General features: G+C 40.3%; 1 protein-coding gene and 3 long non-coding RNA genes across 5 annotated transcripts in view; 2 read left to right on the top strand and 2 right to left on the bottom strand.

The window, feature by feature from the left end:
* Positions 1-692: 692 nt before the first annotated feature.
* On the bottom strand, positions 693-1,198 carry LOC144213795 (uncharacterized). The gene is made up of 2 exons (XR_013330121.1): positions 1,055-1,198; positions 693-964 (listed from the first exon to the last, which is right to left on the bottom strand). It is a non-coding gene; the product is annotated as an uncharacterized LOC144213795 (long non-coding RNA).
* Positions 1,199-3,957: 2,759 nt separating this feature from the next.
* Positions 3,958-4,927, top strand: LOC144213651 (uncharacterized). Its single transcript, XR_013330047.1, has 7 exons — positions 3,958-4,002; positions 4,068-4,241; positions 4,323-4,350; positions 4,420-4,446; positions 4,508-4,537; positions 4,647-4,724; positions 4,796-4,927. It is a non-coding gene; the product is annotated as an uncharacterized LOC144213651 (long non-coding RNA).
* A 1,228-nt stretch (positions 4,928-6,155) lies between these two features.
* Positions 6,156-10,243, bottom strand: LOC144213677 (uncharacterized). Its single transcript, XR_013330067.1, has 3 exons — positions 9,293-10,243; positions 6,975-7,042; positions 6,156-6,468 (listed from the first exon to the last, which is right to left on the bottom strand). It is a non-coding gene; the product is annotated as an uncharacterized LOC144213677 (long non-coding RNA).
* Positions 10,244-11,805: 1,562 nt separating this feature from the next.
* The window catches only part of LOC144213858 (RAS guanyl-releasing protein 2-like), a 28,689-nt gene continuing 15,788 nt past the window's right edge, over positions 11,806-24,706 (top strand). For both annotated transcript variants that reach the window (XM_077742546.1, XM_077742545.1), the window contains exons 1-13: positions 11,806-11,996; positions 17,015-17,117; positions 17,706-17,808; positions 18,396-18,452; positions 18,515-18,646; positions 18,718-18,868; positions 20,324-20,497; positions 21,518-21,634; positions 21,700-21,981; positions 22,081-22,155; positions 23,576-23,695; positions 23,765-23,880; positions 23,949-24,090. In XM_077742546.1, coding sequence (XP_077598672.1) covers positions 17,048-17,117; positions 17,706-17,808; positions 18,396-18,452; positions 18,515-18,646; positions 18,718-18,868; positions 20,324-20,497; positions 21,518-21,634; positions 21,700-21,981; positions 22,081-22,155; positions 23,576-23,695; positions 23,765-23,880; positions 23,949-24,090 — 1,539 coding nt within the window. In that variant the 5' untranslated portion in view covers positions 11,806-11,996; positions 17,015-17,047. The remainder of the gene's footprint in view (positions 11,997-17,014; positions 17,118-17,705; positions 17,809-18,395; positions 18,453-18,514; positions 18,647-18,717; positions 18,869-20,323; positions 20,498-21,517; positions 21,635-21,699; positions 21,982-22,080; positions 22,156-23,575; positions 23,696-23,764; positions 23,881-23,948; positions 24,091-24,706) is intronic.

Here is a 24,706-nt window from a genome sequence, read left to right as displayed (position 1 = left end):
TGGTTAAAGACACTGACTGCGATTACTTTATACTCGGGTTCGATCCTCACCCTTGCCTTTACCACTCTGCATTTAATTCGTTAATGCACTTGAGAGTGGGAATCGAACCCGTGTCGCCTGCATCGCAGGCAATGACTTATGCCATTCGCCACCTCGGCTGGATTTCCGCCGAAATTTCTCCCGTACAAGTCCTAAATAATACCCAAAACACTTAGCGCAATTCGATGCAAGCGAAGTCTTTGAATGTATACTACAGTGATGCACTGGTAACAAGGAGTTGGTTGGAAAATAAATTGCAGAGTGTAATGCTTAAAAGTGTCACAAGATGGCACCCGAACAAGACATGTCCAGTCAGGCACACTCATGGGACAATATGTGAGAGGAGTCCAAGTATACAAATTAATGTATACTAGGAAACAGCATATACTTGGTTGGCTGGAAAAGTCATTGAAAATTGCAATGCCTGAAAACCGCCACAAGAGGGCAGAAAGTTAGAACATGTCTATTCAGGCACATTCAGGCCAATATGTGAGTCCAGGTATTCTACATAAGTACGTAGTTGGTCGGAAAAGACATTGCCAAGTGCAATGCCCAAAAACCGCCACAGGAGGGCATTAGGTTTAACATGTCTTGTGGAGAATAAAATAGCATGTCTGCATACATGCATACAGTCACAACACAAATTCAAGGAATTAAGAATTGTTATGGTTTGTTACTTTATTGGAGAGGGCTCAAGATGAATATCGCACATCATTTATATAAGCAAGATGAGGCTGACGCTGGGGAGCACATTGAAAATAAAGTTCGACCAAATACACAAGTGCCTTGTCTGTCTGCTTTTGTCATGAAATAAACACAAAATAAAGTTGGTGGTCATAACATGGCAAGTGGAAATCAGCCGTCTGCCTGCAGGAACAAGTCCAGTCTGCACCAAGAGAGGAACAAGCATTAAAGCTGCACCTGGCTGTGAATAAATGGATAAAAGAACAATGATATGAGAACGCAGTTGACGCATTAACAATGACGATAATATGATGCGGATGAGTCCACTCACCTCTTCTGGCCATGATTCTGACACGCTCAACAGTCGCACCTTCGTATCTTGTTTCTTTTGACCGCATAGTACGCTTAAAAAGACTACATTTGCCTAAAATTATGCGTAGAAGGATTGTTTTGAACGGCTGCTGGTTACCAAGACTTCCGCATTGGAGGATCTTCTTCTTTCAATAAGAGTGCTTTGCAAACAACCGTTGCGACTACGTTGCCCTCGTGTGGACCGGAGATGTAATGACGGCACTGGTTCTCATAAACGACCATGAATCGACTTTCTGTCTTAGGATGTTTTTTAAACAGCACAATGCACCTCTATTGGTGTCAAAATAGAGGCCCGGGGGCCAAATGTGGCCCGCCGCATCATTTTGTGCGGTCCGAGAAATTAAACCATCAGGATATTTTAAACAGCACAATGCACCTCTATTGGTGTCAAAGTGGAGGCCCGGGGGCCAAATGTGGCCCGTCGCATCATTTTGTGCGGTCCGAGAAATTAAACCATCAGGATATTTTAAACAGGACAATGCACCTCTATTGGTGTCAAAGTGGAGGCCCGGGGGCCAAATCTGGCCCGCCGCATCATTTTGTGCGGTCCGAGAAAGTTAACCATGAGGATGTTTTAAAAGGCACAAGTACCACTATTGGTGTCAAAGTGGAGGTCCGGGGGCCAAATGTGGCCCGCCGCATCATTTTGTGCGGTCCGAGAAAGTAATCATGGTTTACTTTCTCGGACCGCTCTAAATGATGCGGCGGGCCACATTTGGCCCCCGGATCTCCACTTTGACACCAATAGAGGTGCATTGTGCTGTTTAATATATCCTGATTGTTAACTTTCTCGGACCGCACAAAATGATGCGGCGGGCCACATTTGGCCCCCGGGCCTCCACTTTGACACCAATAGTGGTGCATTGTGCCTTTTAAAACATCCTCATGGTTAATTTTCTCGGACCGCACAAAATGATGCGGCGGTCCAGATTTGGCCCCCGGACCTCCACTTTGACACCAATAGAGGTGCATTGTGCCGTTTAAAATATCCTGATGGTTTACTTTCTCGGACCGCACAAAATGATGCGGCGGGCCAGATTTGGCCCCCGGGCCTCCACTTTGACACCAATAGTGGTACTTGTGCCTTTTAAAACATCCTCATGGTTAACTTTCTCGGACCGCACAAAATGATGCGGCGGTCCAGATTTGGCCCCCGGACCTCCACTTTGACACCAATAGAGGTGCATTGCCCTGTTTAAAAAAACATCCTAAGACAGAAAATCGATTCATGGTCGTTTATGAGAACCAGTGCCGTCATTACATCTCCGGTCCACACGAGGGCAGCGTAGTCGCAACGGTTGTTTGCAAAGCGCTCTTATTGAAAGAAGAAGATCCTCCAACGCGGAAGTCGTGGTAACCAGCAACCGATCAAAACAATCCTTCCACGCATCATTTTAGGTAAATGCAGTCTTTTTAAGCGTACTATGCGGTCAGTAGAAAAAAGATACGAAGGTGCGACTGTTAAGCGTGTCAGAATCATGGCCAGATGAGGTGAGTGGACTCATCCGCTTCATATTAGCGTCATTGTTAATGCGTCAACTGTTCGTTCGGTCGATTGAACACGTTCTCATATCATTGTTCTTTTATCCATGTATTCACAGCCAGGTGCATCTTTAATGCTTGTTCCTCTCTTGGTGCAGACTGGACTTGTTCCTGCAGGCAGACGGCTGACTTCCACTTGCCATCCTATGACCACCAACTTTATTTTGTGTTTATTTCATGACAAAAGCAGACAAGGGCATTGTGTAATTGGTCAAACTTTATTTTCAATGTGCTCCCCAGCGTCAGCCTCATCTTCCTGATATAAATGATGTGCAATATTCATCTTGAGCCCTCTCCAATAAAGTAACCAACCACCACATTTCCTAATCCCTTGAATTTGTGTTGTGACTGTATGCATGTATGAATACATGCTATGTTATTCTCGACAAGCCATGTTAAACCTGATGCCCTCCTGTGGCGGTTTTAGGGCATTGCACTTTGCAATGACTTTTCCAACCAACTACGTACTTATGCAGAATACCTAGACTCACATATTGTCCTGAATGTGCCTGAATAGACATGTTCTAACTTTCTGCCCTCTTGTGGCGATTTTCAGGCATTGCAATTTGCAATGGCTTTTCCAACCAACTAAGTATGCTGTTTCCTAGTATACATTAATGTAGTATACCTGGACTCCTCTCACATATTGTCCTATGAGTGTGCCTGAATGGAGATGTGGTGTTTTGCTGACATCTCGTGGCAGTTTTATGCATTACACTCTGCAATTTCTTTTCCAACCAACTCCTTGTTACAAGTGCATCACTGTAGTACATTCATAGACTTCGCTTGCATCGAATTGCGCAAAGTGTTTTGGGTATTATTTAGGACTTGTACGGGAGAAATTTCGGCGGAAATCCAGCCAAGGTGGCGAATGGCATAAGTCATTGCCTGCGATGCAGGCGACCCGGGTTCGATTCCCACTCTCGACTACATTTACGAATTAAATGCTAGAGTGGTAAAGGCAAGAGAGAGGATCGAACCCGAGTCCAAAGTATTCGCAGTCAGTGTCTTTAACCATTAGACCACCAACGCTTTGCAAATTCAAAAATTGGAAGTCATATTTACCCTTTTTTTTCAGTCTACCAAATGTAGGTGACTAAGATTGGGAGATATACACTATGAGATTGATGTCGGTCATCTGCTCATTAGTCTCATGAGTAGAGCTTAAGACTTCGGCATGGGAGAGCCGGGTACGAGTCCCGGCCGTTGCCTTTTCAATGGGACTCATTCAAAATATTTTTAAAACTTTTATTTTTTTTGCGCAATTACGTCACTTCCGAAAAACTATTTAAAGAGGAAGCATTTTCGCAGTCGCTCTCTTTCATTTAATGAATGCAGCGCGTCGCTCCACACTGGAAAGCCAAAGTAAGTACTCCCAAGTCTTTTCACTTTTTATTTGAGACTAATGTACATTTCTCTTGTTTCAACAGCTCACAAATGTGGAAAAACAAGCAAGTAAGTACTTTAAATGTTGCAAATCAACCTCGAAAATACTTAATGGTCCATTTCTTCCCACAGGCTGCAGTTGGTAAGTACTTTGAATATTCCAAATCAAGCTCAAAAATGCTTAATGGTCTCCTTTCTTCCTTCACAGGCTGCAGTCGGTATGTATTCTGCCAAATGATCCACTTTGCACGAAAAATGGCTGTTAAACATACTATTTCACTCTTTCTCTTCTTTTGCAGACCACTTCCAAGATGTCCGTCCCTGCAGGTAAGCACAGGTGAAACGAGCAAACAATTGATCGACGTGCAAATCTAACTGTCTATTAATCTGTTCCAGAAGCCGAAAGTAGTGACAAAATTTGAGGTAAGAACGCCTGAAATGACTTACCATGTCCAATTTTGACTTCTGTCTTTAATTCTTGCAGTCGGATTTCATCCACGACGTCGTCCAGTAGGTTAGTACACGTTGCAACACAAAATGGTGGACGTGAACACTGAACAACTTTGACGTCTTTTTACGCCACGCTTCTGAACTGTTCTACCTTCCACTCTTTTGCTGGCTAGTTCCCTTGTGTCCACCGGAGGGCGCTGCAGCTCAAGGTGACAGAAGCAGATTTTTGTAAGCTTGATTGTACTGCAAATGTGAGTAAATGTGCACCATTTAGACGGTAAACACGACTGAGTTAAATACTCACCCACTTTCTTGTTTGCAGACTCATTCGAGTGAAGACGCTATTTTGGAGACCTGCCTTGACCCCGCCCCGACTGCTGCCTGCACCTGTGAGACAACGAGCTGATTATCTTCAATGTTGAATTCTGGAAATAAAATAAAAGGACAAAATGTTTTGCCTCCGTGTGAACTCCTTCGTGACAATTGTCTGGATTGCAATGTAGTTTTTCCACAGTTGAAGTCATCCAGTTCTTCCACATTTGAAGTCCAGATGCTGCCCTCCTGCTCAAGAACATGTGACATCGCATGAAATGAAGTTCTTCCACAGTTGCTGTCCAAATGCTGCCATCCTGCTCAAGTCAAGAACAAAAGACATTGCATCATTCTAAGGTAAGTCTTCTCGCCGTTTGCACATTTCTTTGTATGCACTTAATTTGCTTGTCTACACTTTTTACTTGCTCTACTGCACTTCTTACCCAACTGCACTTTTTTAACTTGCATGTCTGCACTTCTTTCTTTACTGCACTTTATTAACTTACATGTCTGCACTTCTTTCTTTACTGCACTTTTTTTAACTTGCCCTACTGCACTTTACTAACTTGTCTGCACTCGACTTGCACTTATCTTACTTGGTTTGCACTTGACTTGCACTTAACTTACTTATTTTTGTCTTTAGGTCTCCACACTCTGTTGCGGTCAGACTCCTACTACTGGTTGAAGGAAGAATTTCAAGACATCATCCTTTGCATTTTAACTCTGAAAGTAAAAAAAATAAAGTTGAACAAAAAACAAACTTCTTTCTTCTAACTTTTTATTATTTCTATTATTTTATTAAAATTAATTTTTTTTTTATTTTTTTTTTTAGGTGTGGCTATGCAAATGACTAGCCGGTTATTGGTGGAGAAATAAAATAATGATTATGGATTTGTTTAGAATAGGGAAGTGGAAATTTAATGCTGCCAGTTGATTGGTTCTCTGGGAGGGGGATGTCTATTCACTGATTGGTGTAGAATCAGGAAGTGGAAGATGAATGCTGCCACCTGATTGGTTCTCTGGGAAGGGGCGTCTATTCACTGATTGGTCTAGAATCAGGAAGTGGGGGGGTGAATACTGCCATCTGATTGGTTCTCTCGGAATGGGTGGGCTTTAGTCCGGGGGGGCTGGCTTTGTAGCGGGAGGCGGGGTTTCGGTCCAAAAAACGCCGATTTTTGGAAAAAGGGGGCGTGTTCGGCCAAATGCCGGGCTGTGATTGGCTGTCCCAGTGGGCGAGGCCAGGGCGGGGCTAAATCCAAATTTGCATAGATTTGAATAGAGGGGAGGTGGCTAAATCCAATTTTTAAGGCCTCTGATTGGTTAGCCGAGTCGTGACACGTCTCGTTGCCAGGAAGATTTTCGACTTTTCTGAGGCCGCTTTTCCCGAGAGCTCTTTTTGGTGGACGTTTTATGCCCCAAAAAGACACTTTTTGAAGGAAAAAACCCTATTTTGGACTTAGTAAGGGTGCATTTAGAAATAAAAGACAAAGACTGATTCCATTTTAACAATGTATTGTTAGCAAAAAATGGCTTTTTTGACATTCTGACGGCATCAGATGCCACTGCACAAGCTGAAACGGGAGACGTCACATACCCAGCCAGGTCACGCCAGTGTCCAAAAGCCATCGGGCTGCAGCGCATGCCCGTCCGGCGGCACCGTATACATTCAAAACGTCCCCAATCCTGTCAAGAAGACGACAACGAGAGCAGTCAGTGACCATTCCAGCATTCATTAGGCAATAGAGACACATAATTAGTCTACTGATAATGATAAGTAACCTTACACAAGATGATGCGGGTGCGAAAATAGCATTACCATCATAAACAAATCATCAAGATGATGAGAGCACAAAAATAGCATTAGGATCTTGAACTGTAATGCACTTAACAAAAGCAGTTAGTGACGATTCTGGCATTTTTATGACATTATAGTCACAAAATTAGCCTAGCGATATTTATATGTAACCTTACATACAATGATGCCTGAAAATAGCATGATCATCTTGAACTGTAAGACCTAGAATTACATTTATATGCTAAACATACATTATTATTATTAGCTATACAAAATAAGTTATTGTTTTACACAAGTGGTCAAATAAATGTGATTCTAATTCAAACTATTCAATTACTAGCATGCTAAAAAACAAATTTCAATACAAATATACATTCAATGGAGCGTTTCCTACCTTTGTTAGTACTTGTGTCGCGCAGGTTGATGGACGTGGAAGCAACTCCATCTTCCGGGACTCCGCTCCTGTAAAAAAAAAAAGACATTTTTCGTTAGCACTCATGCAATTTGACTCTGGTCACATGTTTTAAACACAAAACATTTAGAAAAAAAAAAAATTGCCAATGAGAGACCTCTGAGGCCCCTATAAACTTGGCCGTTTGCAAACTTTTCCTGAAATGGGAGTCTACTGACCACAAATAGATGATGTGCACATTGTTAAAAGATGCACATCATATTTTGAGCAACTTTGGACACGTATCATGTACTTCTGGGGGTTTTTGGGGGCCAAGTGTCCAAGGACGTAACCCCTCCTCTTAGTCACAATCAATGGAGCGCCTATGTAATCTGTCTACTCAGGCCAACTGACTATGAACACAACACTAAAATCTCACAAAATATTAACAACATTTGGAAAAAAGTATACAAGGGGGTCGATGTGGGCAACCAGAAATAGATGATGTGGCAGTCAATGGGGGGGATTCTGCTACACAATGACATTTGTCTAGCTACTAAGAGAGACTATGACCAAATGAACTATAGCTTGAGGGCCTACACAATGTTTTGACCTTTTGGGACACTTCATTAGGTACACTTAGAGGTGGTGGGGCCGACTTCAGCTACATGTGAGGTCTGCTATACTGCTATGATACACTATGGCCACATAAACTGGGTCGAGAGGGTGTACCGAATATTTGGGCCTTTGCGGTCACTTCATTAGGAACAGCTGGAGGTCAATTGGGGGCTTCAGGGGGTTCTGCTGCACAATGACATTTGTCTAGCTACTACTTAGATAATGACCACATAAACTTTAGCTTGGGGTGTACCTAGTATTTTAGCCATTTGGGACACTTCATTAGGTACAGTCAGGGGTGGTGGGGGGCCGACTTCAGCGACTAATAAGGTCTGACATTCTGCTATGATACAGTATGACCACAAAAAGTGGGTCCATAGTGTACCTAATAATTTGACCAGCTATGACATATCATTAGGTACCCTGCCTGGGTTGGGGGGGACTTTCGGGTAACTTGGGGGCTCTACTACCCACTCCTGAAAATGGTCTACTGACCACAATAGAGCAAAAGACACAATTGGTATGATGCATCTAAAATGTTGGTTGCATATTAGGTACTATTGAGGGTTTGGGGGGCGAAAGGTCGAAGGAGGTAACCACTCCACTTAGTCACAATCAATGAAATCAGTTCACTCAAGCCAACTGACTATGAACACAACACTAAAATCTCACCAAATGTTTACAACAATTGGAAAAAGTATACAAAAGGGTCAATATTGGCAATATGGACACAAATCGTTCAACATGGCACATCATTTTACATCCCAATCACTTATCTAAGCTTCAAAGGGCAAGAAAAGAGGAGAATGTTACCCAGTGGGTGGAGCTAAGGAAGCTCCTCATCATATTGTCAGATTAAAATGTTCAATTTTCAGGCTTGGAATGCATGGCAAGTGACTACCAAGAGTATTGGGAAGACATTTGGACTCTGATCCGAGCAGTTTGGCTTCATTTCATGCACTTTTATGTTGGTCACGCCCCTTCGGCATGAAATGAGGCAAAACGTCGACGCAAACCCTGGCAATCCCCTTGCCTTCCAAGCCTTCCAAGAGGCGGTGGGCGGAGTTTGAGCCAGACGCACCCGCCCGCGCACACAAACGCACCCCTCCAAGTGTCCAAACACGCCCTCGGCCCCACTGCGCATGCCCATAAAATCTGAACACATCCCACCTACAAAACAACACTCCCCTCCAAGTGTCAAAACACGCCCTCGGCCCCAATGCGCATGCCCATGAAATTTGCACACACCCCACCCAAAAAACTACACTCCTCCAAATATCAAAACACGCCCTCGGCCCAACTGCGCATGCCCATAAAATCTGAACACATCCCACCCACAAAACAACACTCCCCTCCAAGTGTCAAAACACGCCCTCGGCCCTAATGCGCAGTTCAAAATAGTTAATCTGACAATTTTATCAAATGTCAACATTGTTCAATGTACTATTTTCAGTCAGGATTGTCCTCATGCTAGATCTTTTAAAAGCATTAACAACTACAAATTCTTTCTTCAAAAAGAAAGCTCAATATTTCAGCCATGTGGTCATTGATTGGGGACATGGTTCATTCATTGTGGAGGTTGGCAAAATGTTTGATCTGATCTGGGTTATGACGAGCAAGATCAACAGAAAACAAGTGCACGTTTGACTAATAGAATACTTCATCGAGAGGCGCTTGTAGTAGAAAATTGCAGCATTTCTTACCTTATTCGTGACTTTCCTTGTCCAGCCCGCACCAGGTGCACCAAATCAGCCCAAAAAACTCGAAAAAACTCCTTTCTTGCGGACTACTGTTCGTGTAATCTATCAAACGTCACTCGGTTGTATTTACTGTAAATCCCCCCCATTTAGATCATGCGATAAAACGCCGAAAAAAACGTTTACAAACAAGAGAAAGCGCAACGAATTCGACTCCCACTTCCTGGGCTTCTCTCTGACGTAATTTGGGGGAAGTCCAGGATAATACGCATGCGTAAATTCCCTCGTGCGTAATGACGGCCCTGTTTTACATAAACAACTTCCGCATTTGAGACTTCTTCTTTCAATAAAAAGTTTTTTGCAAATAATCTTTGGGATCATTTCGCCATCGTGTGGACTGAATGTGTAATGACGGCCCGTTTCACATAAATCACTTCCGCATTCGAGACATCTTCTTACAATAAAAAGTGTTTTGCAAACAACAGTTGGGGTCACGGTACCCTCGTGTGGACTGGATATGTAATGACGGCCCGTTTCACATTAACGACTTCCGCATTCGAGACTTCTTCTTTTAATAAAAAGCGTATTGCAAATAACCGTTGGGATCATTGCGCCCTCGTGTGGACTGGACATATAATAACGGCCCCGTTTCACTGAAACGACCATATATTTCGCAAGGTGTTTACCTCCAATATAAAACATTGTAGTATAAGAAAGGCAATTTCGTCCCTTTATGGCAGTATATTATATTGTAGGAAAAATACTTTGCCATACATGCTCGTTTAGAGAAGGAAAATAAATCCGAGAATGAGATGCGGACTACTGTTCATGTAATCTATCAAACGTGACTCGGTTGTATTTATTGTAAATCTCCCCATTTAGATCATGCGATAAAACGCCGAAAAAAACGTTTGCAAACAAAAGAAAGCGCAACGAATTCGACTCTCACTTCCTGGGTTTTTCTCTGACGTAATTTGGGGGAAGTCCAGGATAATACGCATGCGTAAATTCCCTCGTGCGTAATGACGGCCCTGTTTTACATAAACTACTTCCTTATTCGAGACATCTTCTTTCAATAAAAAGTGCTTTGCAAACAACCATTGGGATCACGATACCCTCGTGTGGACGGGGTGTGTAATGATGGCCCCGTTTCACATAAACGACTTCCGCATTCGAGACATCTTCTTTCAATAAAAAGTGCTTTGCAAACAACCGTCGGGATCACGGTGCCCTCGTGTGGACCAGATGTGTAATGACGGCCCGTTTCACATAAATGACTTCCGCATTCCGCATTCGAGACATCTTCGATCAATAAAAAGTGCTTTGCAAACCACCGTTGGGATTACGATGCCCTCGTAAGGACTGGATGTCTAATGACGGCCCGTTTCACATAAACGACCACGTATTTCGCAAGGTGTTTTCCTCCAATATAAAACCTTGTTTTAGAAGGCAATGTTCGTCCATTTATGGCAATATATATACAGAAAGAAAATGACCTTGCTATTCATGGTCATTTAGAGAAGGAAAATAAATTAATTTAATGGAGGAAAAACGCTAGAAACAAATATATGCGAAAAACAAAATTATGTATGCCGTATTAATGTATATATTTTGTACCATATATTTAGCATTGAGGAAAAAGAGTAGCAATCAAGAACCTCAGGGAAGTTTCATTTTTATCCATGAAATTCCCAAATTAATGTGTGCTTAAATCAATTATTTACCTCCTTTTGATTGTTTAAAACAATTCCGACTTCACTCAATTTAACAGTTCAATTAAATCCATTTGAAACCCATTCTTGACTGTTACTGAATATGAATTTATTTTGGAAGACAAATAAAAATTATATAAAATGAGGCATAATTTGAGCAAAAATCAAGCACTGGGCAATTACAAGACACTCTGATTTGCTCACAATTTGCAAGAAATCCAATATACGAAAAATCCAATATACGAAAAATCCAATATACGAAAAATCCAATATACGAAAAATCCAATTTATGAAAAATCCAATTTACAAACAACTTCTGTTACCAAACAATTCCATATGTAGAGGTAATACCACTGTACTAAAAGCTTCATCTAACTAACAATTTCCTAAGCAACATCACTCCCTAGTGGCAGACCTCTAGCACTGCAGTAGTTGAGCTTGTCTTTTTCAGTAATTTCCCCACATACTCCTGTTCCTCCCGCCTTGAGGCACCTTTCAAGGCAACTTTAACTTCCTGGTTGTCCATTCTGCTCTAAAAACATAAAAAAAACACAAAAATTGAGCTGCCATTGACAACAAAAAACCTCCAATTATTTCAAACTCACCTTTTCACCTGTGTCAATCACTGGAATCAATGTAAATACATATGTCACTCATTTCTAGTCCTTAAACGATATCCAATCTGTTTGTGTTTCGCCTGCAGTGGTTGCTCATCGTGGGGTGTTACTATGACTCCCCCAAGAGGCGGGACTAGGGATCTGCAGGCGGGGACAACGATCAGAGGACTGCAAAATGTCCCTCCCCCCCTTGATAACTCACTGCTGACATCGCACGCGGTAAAATGGAACATCTGCCCAGGCTATTTCAAAATTGGGATTTTTAATACATTTTTTTTGGTTTTTAATATTATTTTTTTTATTCCTAGATGCTCATTCTAACTCTACATTTATTAACAGCGTTCCAACGGATTGAAGAATTGCAACCATCCTCCTGAAAAGGCAAGAAATACCCATATTTAGGCTCTTACTTCTTCATTTTAACTTATTATTTTTAATGTATTTCCATATATTTGGATAGAAATTACTTAAATTCTTTTGGATTTTGGTGTTTTGATTTATGGGGGATTTAACCAATGACTCCTGACCCCTGAAAAAAAAAAAAAAAAGAATTCGGGAATAAAGCCAGATGATGATTTACTTCACTTGTAACATTTTCACCCGCAAAATCTTAAAGTCGGAGAAGTGGGATTTAAGCACTAATCTGGAGTTTTAAAGTCTTAACTGCTGGAAAAATCCAACAAAAAGCTTCTTTTTTTGGATATCTGGTAGTGAGGAATCTTGTTTTTAAAGTCACAGGTGTCAAATTGTGTACCGAATTGATGTTATAATTTGAACTCCTGAATTTTAACGGACTATAAGTTACAGTTTTTTAGGTTATACTTATCTGAAAAACTGATAGTAGTAGTGGTCGGGTATTGTGTTATACATCTACTAAAACCACTACCAAAACTACTCCTACTGCTACTACTACCTCTACTACCAAAACTTCTGCTACTACCAAAACTACTACTACCACCAAAACTACTACTACCACCAAAACTACTACTACCACCAAAACTACTACTACCAAAACTACTACTACTACCAAAACTACTACTACAACCAAAACTACAACTACAACCACTACTACCTCTACTACCAAAACTTCTACTACTACTACCAAAACTACTACTACTACTTCTACTACCAAAACTCCAACTACTACCACCAAAACTACTACAAAAACTTCTATTACTACCAAAACCACTACCACTACTAATACCAATACTACTACTATTACTACTACTACTACTGTTACTACTACTGTTACTACTACTATTACTACTACTATTACTACTACTATTACTACTACTATTACTACTACTATTACTACTACTATTACAACTACTACTACTGCTACTACCAAAACTCCAACTACTACCACCAAAACTACTACCAAAACTTCTACTACCACCAAAACTACTACCAAAACTTCTACTACCACCAAAACTACTACCAAAACTTCTACTACCACCAAAACTACTACCACTACTACTACCAATACGACTACTATTACTACTACTACTATGGATTTAACACCAAAAATCAGATTTTCTATACACGAAAAAGTACGGTCATTCTTTTCCCTCAGTTATTGTCCATTTAACAATTGAATATGTTATAAATAATATTTGATGAGTAGAAAAACAGCTCAACACTGACCTTATGTGACCTGTGACTTAACCTTATGACCTTCCTTATCATCAACAGAATAAAAACAACAATGTTCTCATTGTCCAAGATCAGAATGTTCAAGAGATCACTAAAAATGACTCAAAAAATTGGACATTTCCTCTCTTAAAGTGGAATTTTGACACACAGGATGTGATTTTTATGACTTGAGCAATGTTGGGAAACTAACCCAAACTTTTTTCCCCTTAAAAAAAAAATCAGAAAATAGTCCAAAACAACAACCGATATGCGATTGCCAATTCCATTATTTTGTGAAATAGGAAGTGAGAACGCTTTAGATTGCATGCGGTCTAAACTTGTCAACATTAACACACCTTTTCCTGTGTGTGATGAGGCAAACGTTCACATCTGGCCTGTAACTGAACTAAAGCAGGAAGTAGGAAACAAAAGCAGGGCTAAAAACATGCCACCAATGATTCATGGTCACACTCAACTCCACTCGGGATGTTGAGCGCCAAAAATGGCGTCTTTTGGAGGGAAGAGAATCCAAAACAGACCCAAAAGTGTTTTTAGTCGGTGACATTTCCCTCCCAGCGGCAGCCTCGTGTCAAATGCCGCACAGCCAATAGTGACCCGTCAAGCTCCTTATCCCGCTGTTTTTTATAATCTGGCAGATCGAAGGGCTTGACTTTGCCATCGCCAGGCAACCACGCGTGCCAGAAAATCTCCCCCGCTGTGGGAAATATCTCAAATACCTGATAAGAAGTTTTAAGTCATAGAACCATATATTCCGCACTATAGTGGTGGTAGTGGTAGGAGTAGTAGTAGTAGTAGTCGGGGATTGTGTTATACATCTACTAGATGGAGCTTTAGTAGTGGTAGTGGTGGTAGTAGTGGGAGTGTTGGTAGGGGTGGTAGTGGTAGTGGTGGTAGTAGTGCTGGTAGTAGTGGTGGTGGTAGTAGTGGTGGTGGTAATAGTAGTGGCGGTAGTATTGAGACTAGGAGTAGTGGCAGTAGTATTGAGACTAGGAGTAGTGGCAGTAGTATTGAGACTAGGAGTAGTGGCAGTAGTATTGAGACTAGGAGTAGTGGCAGTAGTATTGAGACGAGTAGTAGTGGCAGTAGTATTGAGACGAGTAGTAGTGGCAGTAGTATTGAGACTAGTAGTAGTGGCAGTAGTATTGAGACTAGTAGTAGTGGCAGTACTATTGAGACTAGTAGTAGTAGCAGTAGTATTGATAATAGTGCTAGTAGTAGTAGCAGTAGTATTGATAATAGTGCTAGTAGTAGTAGCAGTAGTATTGATAATAGTGCTAGTAGTAGTAGCAGTAGTATTGAGACTAGTAGTAGTAGCAGTAGTATTGAGACTAGTAGTAGTAGCAGTAGTATTGAGACTAGTAGTAGTAGCAGTAGTATTCAGACTAGTAGTAGTAGCAGTAGCTGTAGCAGTAGTAGTAGTAGTAGTAGTAGTAGTAGTAGTAGTAGTAGTAGTAGTAGTAGTAGCAGTAGCAGTAGCAGTAGCAGTAGCAGTAGCAGTAGCAGTAGCAGTATCAGTATCAGTATCAGTAGCAGTAGCAGTAGCAGTAGCAGTAGCAGTAGTAGTAGTAGTAGTAGTAGTAGTCGTAGTAGTAGTAGTAGTAGTAGTATTAGTAGTAGTAGTAGTAGTAGTAGTAGTAGTAGTAGTAGTAGTAGTAGTAGTAGTAGTAGTAGTAGTAGTAGTAGTAGTAGTAGTAGTAGTAGTAGTAGTAGTAGTAGTAGTAGTATTAGTAGTAGCAGTAGCAGTAGTAGGGGATTGCCACTGGATATAGATGTAATAGTAGTAAGGTTGAGGAGTTGTGTTATTTCCCAAAAATGCGAAAAAGATACGGTATTTTGTTTTGTAATATGCAACACAGCTGCAGAAAGCAGAAATCGAAATAAACATTGCCAAGTTGAATATTTCATAGGCCTGTCACCAGGTTTGGCAATTATCTTCAAATCCATTAATTAGCCCCGCGGCGCATATTAGCATAGAACGATGAAAATGAGCTGCTTTCAACAATTTGCCAGCCTGCACGCGTTTATGAGCGCGAGATAGAGGGAATCGGTGAAGCTTGTAATCGAGTGTCCGCCCACTGCTCTACAGCAGACATGGCAAAATGGCCGACACACAAACAACAGCAAAAAACAGACTCACACCTAATCGTGTTGTCTTGTAAACGAGAAAAACAATTTCTAGACAATTTGCATTGTATATAACCTGCATGGGAGTATTATCCATAAGAACCCAACTTGTATTATGAGATATTTGCCTCATGCATTCATCTAACAAAAAATAGTGTTTACATTTTCTTCAATCAAATTTAAATTATTTTTAATTAAAGTATTTTAACCAGAACGAAATGAAAAATATGAATAAATTCTGTAAATCCTGCCCCCCTAAAATCAAACAAGTGTTACATTTGTTACCAAACTATAAGCTGGATATTAATTTTCCATATTTTCCACCCTTAAAGAAGGAAATTTTTTAGTGCTCTTTTATACTACTACTATTAGTACTACTAAAACTACTACTACTACCAAAACTACCACTACAACTACTACTGCATCTACTGGCAAAACTACTACTACTTCTACTAGCAAAACTACTACTACAACTACTACTGTATCTACTGGTAAAACTACTACTACAACTACTACTGCATCTACTGGCAAAACTACTATGACAACTACTACTACTTCTACCAGAAAAACTACTACTACTACTACTACTCTTACTACTACTACTACTATTAGCAAAACTATTACTACAAACACTACTACTACTACTACTATTAGCAAAACTATTACTACAAACACTACTACTACTACTACTACTACTACTACTACTACTACTACTACCACTACTAGCAAAACTACTACTACAAACACTACTACTACAACCACTACTACTTCTACTACCAAAACTTCTACTACTACTACCAAAACTACTACAAAAACTACTACTACTACTATTACCAAAACTATTACCACTACTTCAACTACTACCAAAACTACTACTACTACTATTACCAAAACTATTACCACTACTTCAACTACTACCAAAACTACTACAACTACTACTACCACCACCAAAACTACCACTACTACTATTACCAAAACTATTACCACTACTACTATTACCAAAACTATTACCACTACTACTATTACCAAAACTATTACCACTACTTCAACTAATACCAAAACTACTACCACTATTAGTACGACTACTACCACCACTACCACCACTACTACCACCACTACCACCACTACTACCACCACTACCACCACCACTACCAAAACTACCACCACTCCCACCACTACCAAGACCGCCACCACTCCCACCACTACGACCACCACTACCACCACCACTACCACCACCACTACTACTACTACCAAAACTACCACCACTCCCACCACTACCAAGACCGCCACCACTCCCACTACTACCACCTCTACCCCCACTACTACCACTACTACTACTTTGTCTCTTATTTTTACTATTCGGTGCGCCTTGTAGTGCGGAAAATATAATACGTGTAATGGCTTAAAAATGTGGATACATTACAAGTTCCCACAATTCCCTTCTGTACAAGTCTACCCAAAATTTGAGAAATTATAGTTGCATTGCAAACATAAGATAAAAGACTGTGGCTTCCTGTCATCAGCACTGGTGGCTGCCAACTTGTCTTGACGAGTCACAGTACGAAATTTTAACATAATCATACAGCAGAAGCTATTTAACATTTTTTGTTTATTTAATATAGTGCGACAAAAGTGAGGAAGGAAACATCTTGAAAATGGAGACCCTCACGTCTGAGCAGTCGACCACCGTGGACGACTTGGTGGAGGCGTCCATTCGAGCCTTTGGTTTGTCATTTTCTGTCGTCAATCATTGAGTAATGCAGACATTTTTGGTCGAATATTTCAATAAGTCTATAAGTCACCCTTTTTTAATTGATTGTTTTTTTATATTCCCAAAAAAATGCGACTTAGTATTCAATACAATTTATATATTGTTTTTTTCCTATTGATTGCTCTGGTGCGATTTACACTCAGGTGCGACTTATAGTCCAGAAATACGGGACATAAACATGGAATTTAAACTCTTGAAAAAAAAGCTGAAAAATATTATTTTAAATATACTTAATAAAAGGCTTAGAATGCATTGGTTAGTATTTTTAATTTGTTTTAGAGAACCCAGGTGTTTGGCAGTGGGCGGAGTCTCCTGTGTCTCACCTGTGTTCAAATTCGTTAGCAGGGTATTTAAATATTTAGGTTTTTTTAAATGATTTTTTGGGGGAAAACATAAAATATGATACATAATCTGTAAAAGGAGTAAATCAAGAATTTTTCATATTAGCCTATAACTGAGCAGTATTTTTTCTGAATATTTTTCAAGAATTTTATGTCCAGACTGAGTATTTATGTCATTTTCTGCATTGTTTTTACACCTAGATGAAAAAGGGACATTGGCCGACCCATCTCTGGTGCGAATGTTCCTAATGATGCACCCTTGGTACATCCCATCAACAGACATGGCCGCCAAGCTGATGCAAAAGTATCCTTAAATCAGCATTTAAAAAAGTGTTCATAAGTTGAAATTGTTCAAATTGAAGTTGATTCAGTGCTATATTTTGTATTATAAATTATGTTTAAGGCCTACATAAGTACATTGAAGGTTTATATAAGTACATTTGTATGTTTAAGGCTTGTATAAGTAACCAGCATTGGTTTGTACTGAAAAAAAACATTTAATAGAATGGAGAGAATACTAACAGTACTGTATACATACATTAAACAGAGAGATATTTACAAGAAAATGGAACGATTCAAGTTGTATTACCGTGCAATGCTCACCACTTTCTCACAGCGCCAGTTGTCAGTATTAGCGTCAGAAAGAAGCACAACTCGGACTACAAAATCAAACTTATGAACATTTTTCGACAGAAACGCAATTTGCAGACATGTTCGTATGTACCGTTTGTTCGCAAGTTAAATGTTCGTAAGTAAGGGAGCGTCTATAAAACCAATTCGATTTTAAATAACAGAAAATCTCTTAAGCGTTCTAATTCCATTCCATATAAAAACTGAAAAATCCAACAGGGTCAAGGTTCCGAATGTTTTTCCTTAGACTCTAATTGCCAGATCGCAAGAGGAAATCTGCACAGCAGAACGTCGAAGTAGAATTTGCCATCTTGTAAAGTAAGAAACAATCTCCCTCTCACTCGATTCTTGGATATTAAGTCACATTTTCCACTCCACAGGTACTGGATCTCCGAGTTCCCAGCCGAGTTTAATCTGAACCCAGCATTGGCCGAGCAGATAAAGGACTTTAAAGATCTTCTAAGCACAGAAGGCAACGAATGCCAAAGCAAGCTTATTGACATCGAGAGCGTGTAGGCCTTAAAAAGTTCTCCATCCATCACTGCGTTAGCAATAAATCATCCTTTTGTCCATCTTATTTCAGACCGTCTTACGAATGGAAGCGTCAGGTGGCCCAGCAGGTGGCGTCAGTCTCCAAAAAGAGGAAAATGTCCCTACTTTTCGACCACCTGGACTCTTGCGAACTGGCCGAGCATTTGACCTACTTGGAGTACAAATCTTTCTGCAAGATTTTGGTTAGTATTAATGAACATATTTATTGTCATGTTAATGAAAACATATACCGTATTTTCTCGTATATTAGCCGCATCGACGTATAAGCCTTAAAATTGGCTTAAAATCGTTAAATTTGACAATTTCTCGAGTATAAGCCGCCTCCAGATTCACAATTTTCAACTCCATATTCATTGGTTTTAATAGGAAGTACGAATGTGTTACTTAGAAGGGAAAATCTTAATATATATATTTATCTGAGATTCCGTATGAATCAGAAGGTCCTTGCCTGTACATAGACAAATTAAAAAAGGAAGTCAAGTGAGCAGTACAACCAGGAAGTGTGTCTATAGCGGTCTAGTTTTTAACCAAGATTCTGGGTGCAATAATAGCATGAGATACACATTACGCAGGTATCAAGGCTGATATTTTAAAGATCGATGGGATGTGCTGATCTGGTAAACATTACGAAGTTGATTTAGTGCTATATTTTGTATTATAATTGATGTTTAAGGCCTATATAAGTATATTGAAGGTTTATTTAAGTGCATTTGTATGTTTAAGGCTTGTATTGGTTTGTACTGAGAGAAAAAAAAAACATTGAATAAAATAGAGTATACATACAGTACTGTTTACATACTATGAAGACCCAAATAATAGTAAGCACTGGAATAATAGTAGGGAGTGGAAAATTCCAAAAATAATGAATATTAGTAGGCACGAGATAATTAGTGACGGATAATCGTGTTGCAAAGTTGTGTTACAGTTGCAAATAATCGGATATATTAGGCCTACCAATACATTGTATATTGCAACTCTACCAGTGGCAATTGCACGTTCTTACTAGTACTAGTACGTTAGTAAAAACAGCACGTGTGCTTTACACCTAGAAAGTTAATGACATAGAACAATGTTGCTGCTGCACGGACTTAATTAAGGCAAAAATTAATAATCGTAGGCACCCGAATAAGAATCGTAGGCATGCGAAAATTTGAGTTGAAAAAATAATCGGAGGCATACGATTATTTGGGTCTTCATAGTACATTCGATAGATGGAGAGAGAGATTTACTAGAAACTGGCTGAAAGAAGCTATCTAATGACGATTGCACAGTTTTCTTCGTTTTCTTCATCATAAGTGATATGGTAGCACTGTATGGCATCATTTAATTGATTAGCAACCTTTGTGCAACGTTTAATATTTGGGTCCTACTGCTCCATCTTTCTGTTTATAAATGGTACTGACGGTGGAATGATTCAAGTTGTATTCCCGTGCAATGCTCACCGCTTCCTCACCTGCATCAAGCTTGTTTATTATTGCCACTTTGGTTTCAAATGAAATGGCTTGCTTGCCTCTTCCTTGCACAACTTACGAACATTTTTCGACATAAACGCAATTTGCAGACATGTTCGTATGTACCGTTTCTTTGTAAGTTGAATCTTTGTAAGTAAGGGAGCGTCTGTAATTGTTATTTTTCAGTTTCAGGATTACCACAGTTTCGTGATGCATGGTTGCACGGTGGACAACCCCGTGTTGGAACGCTTCATCACACTTTTTAACAGCGTCTCCCAGTGGATTCAACTCATGGTGCTCAGTAAGCCCACGGCACCCCAAAGAGCTTCGGTCATCTCGCACTTTATCAGAGTGGCGCAGGTTTGTTTTTAAATCATCTCCTGTCAAGTCGTCTGCTTATCTGTCTTTAACATTCCCATATTAGCGGCTAATTTATTGTTTTATATAGTTTCCTTCATATTTTCTTATCCTTTCAGTACAGAAGCATTTTCTGAAAATTTACGGGAATTAATAACGCTTCAGCTGTTGTGTTCATTTCCTTCATCAGACATTAAATTCCATAACAACTATTACGTCAAGGGATATCTATTCAGCCACTTGTTCTTCATCTTAGTATTGTTATTTTAACTTAATCAAATTCAAAATTCTCCCAAAAATGCAGCTTAACATATTGGCCCGAATATAAGACGACTACCTTATTTTCAAGTTGGAAACTAGACTTTTTGAACACCAAATTCAATTTTTATACAGAAAATAATGAGTATATCTAAAAAAAATGATTATAACAACATATCCAATATGTAAACTAAAGTGCAATCACATTTTTAAATGAATTGACCCGAATATAAGACAACCCTCTTATTTTCAAGAATCGAGTTTCAAAAAAGACTTTTTGAACTCCAAATTCAATTTTTATACAGAAAATAATGACAGTATATCTAAAAAAAATTATAACAACATTCAATATGTAAACTAAAGTGGAATCACATTTGTAAGTGAATTGACCCGAATATAAGACGACCCCCTCATTTTCCAGAGTTTAAAAAAGTAAATGTAAGGCTCACTGGATTATAAGGCGCACTGTCTATTTTGGAGAAAATTTAAGACTTTTCAGTGTGCCTTATAGTCATGAAAATACGGTACACGTTATTTTGTGGGCGGTATGAGGGTGAATCCAATGACCTGAATGAGTTGATCCCCCTCTGGGCTACTCAGCTGCGGCCCCATCGATTTTTGCAGGGAGGTGAAGGGCATGGTGGGTCCCCCGCGGCGAGCCATTGGCAACATGTCGCTACTTTGATGGGGCTCAGTTCAAGCACAACCCGACTCGCTCCCTGATAACCCTTTTTTCACATTGTTTCCTTTCGACTTCCTCAACAGAAACTGCTACAACTACAGAACTTCAACACCCTCATGGCGGTGGTTGGCGGCCTCAGCAACAGCTCCATCTCCCGCCTCAAAGACACCCAAGCGCACATCAGCGCCGAGAGTAAGAAGGTATATAAACCCCGTTTGCCGCCCCTAAAAGAACCGCCTTCCAAAAATCCCTACGGACCGTTCAGGTTTTCGACGGTTTGGTCGAGCTGGTGACCTCGTGTGGGAACTACAGCCAATACCGGAAGCGTTTCTCGGAAAGCTCCGGTTTCCGATTCCCCATCCTTGGCGTACACCTGAAGGATTTAATCGCCGTACACGTGGCGCTTCAAGACTGGAGCGACAAGGAGAAAACGCGGGTCAACCTGGTGAAAACCCAACAACTCTACGCCATCTTGCAGGAGTTGGCGTTAATCCAGAACACCCCACCCAACGTGGACGCCAACACTGACCTGCTAAACCTGTTGACAGTGGGTGCTGGTGATACAGGATACAGGCAATAAAATGGCCGCCATTTGTCTTAATTGGGTTCTAATAAGCAGAATTGGGCCACTTCATGTTGTGCACAGGTATCTTTGGACCAATACCATACTGAGGAGGAGATTTACCAGATGTCTTTGCAGAGGGAACCTCGCAAGTCGGCGGTAATAGCAGTTCGGCGTGTCGTTAGGGGTGTGGCTATGTTTCGAAATTGGGATATATCGCGATGTGTTGGTGATCATTTCAAATTGGTGTCACTGCTATAAAAAAAGACGAGGTTGCTAGCAAATTCTCTATTAAAATTAAAATTTTCGTTACTTCAGTGGCTGCCACTCAGGGAATTTGATGTCCAATTTAGTTTGACTGGAAAAGGCTGAAAATCAAGTGGTAAGCAACCCAAAAATGGCTGAAAATCAAAGGGTAAGCAACCTAAAAATGTCTCAAAATCATAGGGATAGCACCCAGAGATGGCCCAGAAAACATAGCCGGAACAACCAAAAAATGGTCCATAAAACATAGCTGGAACAACCAAAAAAATGGTCCATAAGACATAGCCGGAACAACCCAAAAAATGGCTGAAAAATCCAAGGGTAAGCAACCCAAAAATGGCTGAAAAATCCAAGGGTAAGCAACCCAAAAATGGCTGAAAATCCAAGGGTAAGCAACCCAAAAATGGCTGAAAATCAAAGGGTAAGCAACCCAAAAATGGCTGAAAAATCCAAGGGTAAGCAACCCAAAAATGGCTGAAAAATCCAAGGGTAAGCAACCCAAAAATGGCTTAAAATCAAAGGGTAAGCAACCCAAAAATGGCTGAAAATCAAAGGGTAAGCAACCCAAAAATGGCTGAAAAATCAAAGGGTAAGCAACCCAAAAATGGCTGAAAAATCAAAGGGTAAGCAACCCAAAAATGGCTGAAAAATCAAAGGGTAAGCAACCCAAAAATGGCTGAAAAATCAAAGGGTAAGCAACCCAAAAACGGGTGAAAATCAAAGGGTAAGCAACCCAAAAATGGGTGAAAATCAAAGGGAAAGCAACCCAAAAATGGCTGAAAAATCAAAGGGTAAGCAACCCAAAAATGGCTGAAAATCAAAGGGTAAGCAACCCAAAAATGGCTGAAAATCAAAGGGTAAGCAACCCAAAAATGGCTGAAAATCAAAGGGATAGCACCCAGAGATGGCCTAAAAAAAATCGTGACCGGACGTTTGGTTGCCGGACGTTTGGTCGCCCCGGTGAATATAATTTTGAGAGCTAGTTTCAACAGTAGACATTTAAATATTCAAAAAAAACCTATAAACTCTCTCAAGAATATAATTTTGAGAGCTGATTTCAACAGTAAACTCTCATGTTGTCAAACGTCCGACAACCAAACATCCGGGTGACCAAACGTCCGGCGACCAAACGCCCGAGTACCAAAAACATAACCGGAACAACCCAAAAATACCTGATAATCAAAGGGAAAACAACCAAGAAATTCCTAATAATAAAATTGTTCATCTAGTTTAGAAAGTATGATTGTTATCCAGGCAAAGCATATCTTTATAATCCCCTCACGCACCCCTAACACAAATCTTTATCTTGCACCAGAACGCTAACGTCGCTCCAGCTCCAGACCCCAAATCCACCGTCATCGGTGAGTGGGCCGTTTCGGTGAAACCCAACGCCGACCCTGCGGTCATCAAGACCCACATCGAGAAGATGGTGGAGGTAATCCAAAAACCACAGTTCCCAACACTCCTCCACTCAGTTAACCGACTCTCCCAACCCCTGCCATAGTCCGTCTTCAAGAACTTTGACTCTGACGGTGATGGTCACATATCTAGAGATGAGTTCGAAGCCATCAGGAACAACTTCCCCTACCTTAGCAAATTCGGCGAACTGGACAAGAACCAGTAAGACTTCCATCTATTTGTTACTGGGGAAGTCACTGGTAGTCAAATGTGGGCGTGTACCTTTACAGGGATGGACAAATCAGCCGTGAGGAGATGATTGACTACTTCATGAAGGCTAGTTCGCTTCTCAACTGCAAGATGGGGTTCATACACACCTTCACCGAGGCTACTTATGTCAAGCCCACCTTCTGCGAGCACTGTGCTGGTTTTGTGAGTTATTATTATTATTAATTTGTTTTGGTGGGTTTGGAAAAAGGTACTTTTTTTTTGCTAAACTCTTGCTTATTTACTGCCAGTTCAGCTCGTAGCCAATTATTCCAATCCCCGGGGAAGGAAGATAATTGTATGTGATGACGCGTTTGTGCGTGGGTCTTGACATTTCGGATTTGGCTGGAAGGAAGTGGTTCTCAAAACAGAAACAGAGGGGGGAGATAAGGACTCCGAAATACATGTCAGCAGTACCTCCTCATTTCCCTGGTTTTCATTCCACTATAATTACTGGATCTGCTGCAACTACTTTAATACATTATACGGCATTGGCCTGAATATAAGACGACATTTTCAAGACTTAAGTTTGAAAATAGACTTTTTGAACAGAAAATTAAATTTTTCTACAGAAAACAATGACATTATATCTGAAAAAAAGGATTATAACAACATATTCAATATCTAAACTAAAGTGCAATCACATTTGTACATGAATTGGTCAATGTGGTTGGTTTTACTTGAGCCAAAATGGCGGTGTAAGGGCGTGTCAGTATTAAGTTTGACATAAATTTATATTTTAAAAAGTACAATCTGATAAAGAGCGATATTGCGTCCGATT

Source organism: Stigmatopora nigra, chromosome 20 (genome assembly GCF_051989575.1).
Source record: "Stigmatopora nigra isolate UIUO_SnigA chromosome 20, RoL_Snig_1.1, whole genome shotgun sequence".
Lineage (NCBI taxonomy): Eukaryota > Metazoa > Chordata > Actinopteri > Syngnathiformes > Syngnathidae > Stigmatopora > Stigmatopora nigra.
This window is presented reverse-complemented; position numbering and strand designations above follow the sequence as displayed.